The 3,756-nt window shown below is 39.1% G+C and overlaps 1 protein-coding gene across 4 annotated transcripts in view; it reads right to left on the reverse strand.

Moving 5' to 3' along the window:
- Window positions 1–3,069, reverse strand: part of LOC103724578 (nesprin-1-like) — a 17,385-nt gene extending 14,316 nt beyond the window's left edge. For 3 of the 4 annotated variants that reach the window (XM_008821685.2, XM_029557955.1, XM_029557954.1), the window contains exons 1-2: window positions 2,930–3,069; window positions 344–544 (exon numbers count right to left, since the gene is read on the reverse strand). In XM_008821685.2, the coding sequence (XP_008819907.2) occupies window positions 344–541 (198 nt within the window). In that variant the 5' untranslated portion in view covers window positions 542–544; window positions 2,930–3,069. Of the gene's footprint in view, window positions 1–343; window positions 545–2,929 lie in introns of those variants that run through there. The other variant, XM_029557956.1, reaches the window with a different exon arrangement.
- Window positions 3,070–3,756: the final 687 nt, after the last annotated feature.

A 3,756-nucleotide genomic window follows, 5' to 3' on the forward strand; every position in this document is an offset into this window, starting at 1 on the left:
GTTTGTGTTGGGACAGGTTCTCACTGTGTAGCCTAGGCTGATTTCAAACTCATGGTGATCTTCCTGCCTCAGTTTCCAAAGTGCTGGGATTACAAATGTGTGCCACTACATTTGGCTTCTATCATCTCAAAAAGACCAAATGTGTGTGTGTGTAACACACACACACACACACACACACATATATACACACACACATATATATGGGTTTGAATGTATATTTGTAGACTGTTTTAAAGACTAAATTATATGCACATAACTCATAAAAACTAAGACTATTCGGTTTGACTATTTCTACATGAGGGTTTGAGAATATGCTTTTCAATTGCATTTTCTTTCTTCTCACCTTGTGCTTGTCCAGCAGTTGCTGGATTTCATCTTGTGAGGACACAATGATCTTCTGGTCTCCTGCCACCTTCTCCTGTCCTGTTTCCAGCAGGTCGGCCAGATCTTGCAGGGCTCTATCATACTGACTCTTCAGTGCAAGGTTTTGGTTGAGGTTGCTCCTTCGGGAGCTGATGGTCATCAATAGCTCATCATACATGTCCTGAGAGACAGAGGCAGCAACATTCACTCTGAAGTTACAAAGTTGCAGTATGATGAGTCTCTAAGAACCCATCCACTGCCTAGGACCCCACCCAGGATGCTCCTCTCCACACATTCTACAGGGATTCTCTGCATGGAGGCCAGCTGTTGTCTTTCTTAGGAGCCTCACTTGGAAATTCTTTCAAGAAAAAGGGACTCTGGACCTCTACTCCTATGTCTTTAATATGTATGCACAGGACCTGGTTTGATTAGAACGCAACACCTGATTGTTAAGTTCTGTCATTTCTCTTGTTCTGTATTCTTATTTATTTTTGCTTTAAATTTCATTTTGCTTTTAACTAATAAATAATAAATCACAGAGTTTGGGAAAAACTGAAGAAAAAGAGCTAAAGCCACAAAGATTTAAGGACAGGGTTATGGGGCAAAAAGGGATAAAAAAAATTCAGTAAATAATATAACATGAAAAAAAATGTTTGGAGAAAAGTGAAATTAGAGTTTTTATCTCATGTCAGACACCAAGACAATTCATCTGATTGAAAAATAAAAATTCAGGGCTGGGGATGTAGCTCAACGGTCCAGTATTGCACAGCATGTACAAGGCTCTGAGTTCAATCCCCAGTACCACAAAACAAATGAAAAACACTCAAATAAAAGTAAAATAAAAAAATGTAAATAAAGATGAAACACAAAAATTATCTAAAGGAAACACGTCTCTATAAAAAAACAAGCTTCATGTTGTAAGAATCCAAGCAATATCAAAAAGCATTTCCTAGAAATGGCTGCCATGTGCGGTACACTTGAGGACTGTCTTCTCAGGGTGCTAATGGTCCATGATGCGATATGGGGTTAAGTTACTGAAAATGAAGTCCATGGGACGAAGGGAGATGTAGAAAAATTAATTCTGATTGCTATAATGATCTCAGTGTTTATACAATCTTAGAGTAATTGAAGAGCGTATCCTTCAGATTTTTTGTCTGTTAATATCAGATTTTGGACTATCTTACAAATAAAGAGCTTAAAAAAAGAGCTGCTTAATGTGGGCAGTGAGACTTTAAGACTTAAAAAGGCAATGTTGTTGCCAAATGTGGTGGAGTAAACAAGTGTTTAATCTGGAAAGACGTTTTAGGAGATGGTGAGACACCAAACCAAAGATTTACTGGAGGCATACGGACCTAATTAATGCAGCATACTAGGGCAGGGCAGCCAAACCTGTTCAATCTGGAAAAGTTCAACTTTAACGCTTATTTACAGCTATGACGTTTGACTCTTACACCTGACACTGAAGTACTATGGGAAAACTAGAGGTGGAAAGTGGGGGCTGTTGGCCTGTGACTTTTAGTGATGTGAGTCGGAGGAATGAGACAGTAAAAATGAGAATGCCTTCTTGTTTATGAGAGCTGCTTTATTTTCTCAGAAGAAAGAACTTGTGACCCTGTACTTGACGCACTTCCGGCCTCAAATGTTCTGCAGCAAGGCCCAGAGAGAACATTTAACATGCTGTTGGCATGGCTATCCCCAACTATACATATTCTAAAGATACAGCATGTTTTCTGTCAGTGTAAAATTTCACTGTCTACTATTTCGGTATTTCCCTGAAGAGTTTTGTCTAGGTGGTAGATGTAGGGAAAAAAAAATTCCAGATAGTATTTTCTGTTCCTGAAGGATGAAGGAAAATCTACTTGGGCTTTCTAACTTCCTAGTTTTATTGCTTGCTGTTCTATAATTGAAACCTCTGTGTTACATTCACACATGTATGAATGACAAATTCCAGTTTTTGAAAAATCTTAACACTTTCCAAGAAAAGAATATCTTTTGAATTATTTCTGGAGATATATTACAATACTGGATAAAAATCCCCCCCTTTTAATTTTTCAAGGTAGGATTGATGATGACCATGATTATATTTTCAAGAGCAGAAAATAATAAGCTATCACAAAGCAAGAGCACAATCTTCAGCCATTATCATAAGAATACATGTCAGAAAAATATGAACCTGTCACACGTGGTGGCACAGACCTTAAATCTTAGCACTTGGGAGGCAGAGGCAGGCAGATCTCAGTGAGTTCTGTGAGTTTGAGGCCAGCTTGGTCTACATAGTGGAAGTTCCAGGTCAGCTGGAGCTACAAGGAGAGCATCTCAAAAAGACCAAAAAATAAATAAATAAATAAAAATAAATCTCAGGAGCATGAGAATATAACTCATTTTGTTGCATCATTAAAAAATGGTCAGAACTTGAAAAAGTTTTCTGTTACTTGTGAATAAAAGTAAAGACGCAAAACATACGACTTTCATTTTTTAAAATGCAAGGGAATCGTGGAGACAACTTTTTCTTATTTCAAATTAGGATGTGTGGCTAAGACCAAGTAGTGCTGATTAGAGATAGTACCCGGAGTTTGGAGAGTTCTTGCACGGCAGCCTGCTCAACCTGCAACTTGTCGCCACGCCTTTTCAATTCAGTGATTCCTGCGTCCAGTTCCTTCAGTCCCTCTTCAGCCTGTTGTACCGCCTAAGTAAAATTTATGACATTTCATTGAAACTCTTAGGAACAATTCCTCCTCACAAGAGGTGTTTATTTGACTATTCTTCCTACTTCTACCAAAACCAAAACCAAACCAAAACCAAAACAAAACAAAACAAAAAAATTAAATACGTAAGAAAGGACTAACTTCATCAAAATATAAGAAAGCATAATCAGGGGCTAGAGAGATGGCTCAGTGGTTGGGAGCACTGGCTGCTCTTGCAGAAGACCTAGGTTTGAATCCCAGCACCCGCATGGCAGCTAACAACCATTTGTAGCTCCAGTTCCAGGCATCTGACACCCTCTTCTGTCCTCTATGGGCATTGCACAACACAGGTGCACTTACATACATGCAGGCAGTACACTCATACACATAAAATAAATATAATAAATAAAATATTTATTAAAAGTATCACATAGGGAAAAGAAAAGAATGTCCTTTATTGTATTAATGTCAGCCTGTGAGGTAAAGATCAGAATAAGACAGAAGGCTGGACGGACGCCGTGCTGCGCAGCTTCAGTTGTCAACTTGACACAGAAAGAGGAAACCTCAGTTGGGGAATTTCTTCTATCAGATTGGCCTGCGGACATGTCTGTGAGGCATTCTCGTCATTGTTGAGTGATGTGGGAGGGCCAAGCCCTGGGCAGGGGGTCCTGTGTTGTTTAAGAAAGCAGGCTGAGAGCAGAGCAGAGGA

The sequence above is a fragment of the Nannospalax galili genome, unplaced genomic scaffold, assembly GCF_000622305.1.
Source record: "Nannospalax galili isolate Female #2095 unplaced genomic scaffold, S.galili_v1.0 scaffold1728, whole genome shotgun sequence".
Taxonomy (NCBI): Eukaryota; Metazoa; Chordata; class Mammalia; order Rodentia; family Spalacidae; genus Nannospalax; species Nannospalax galili.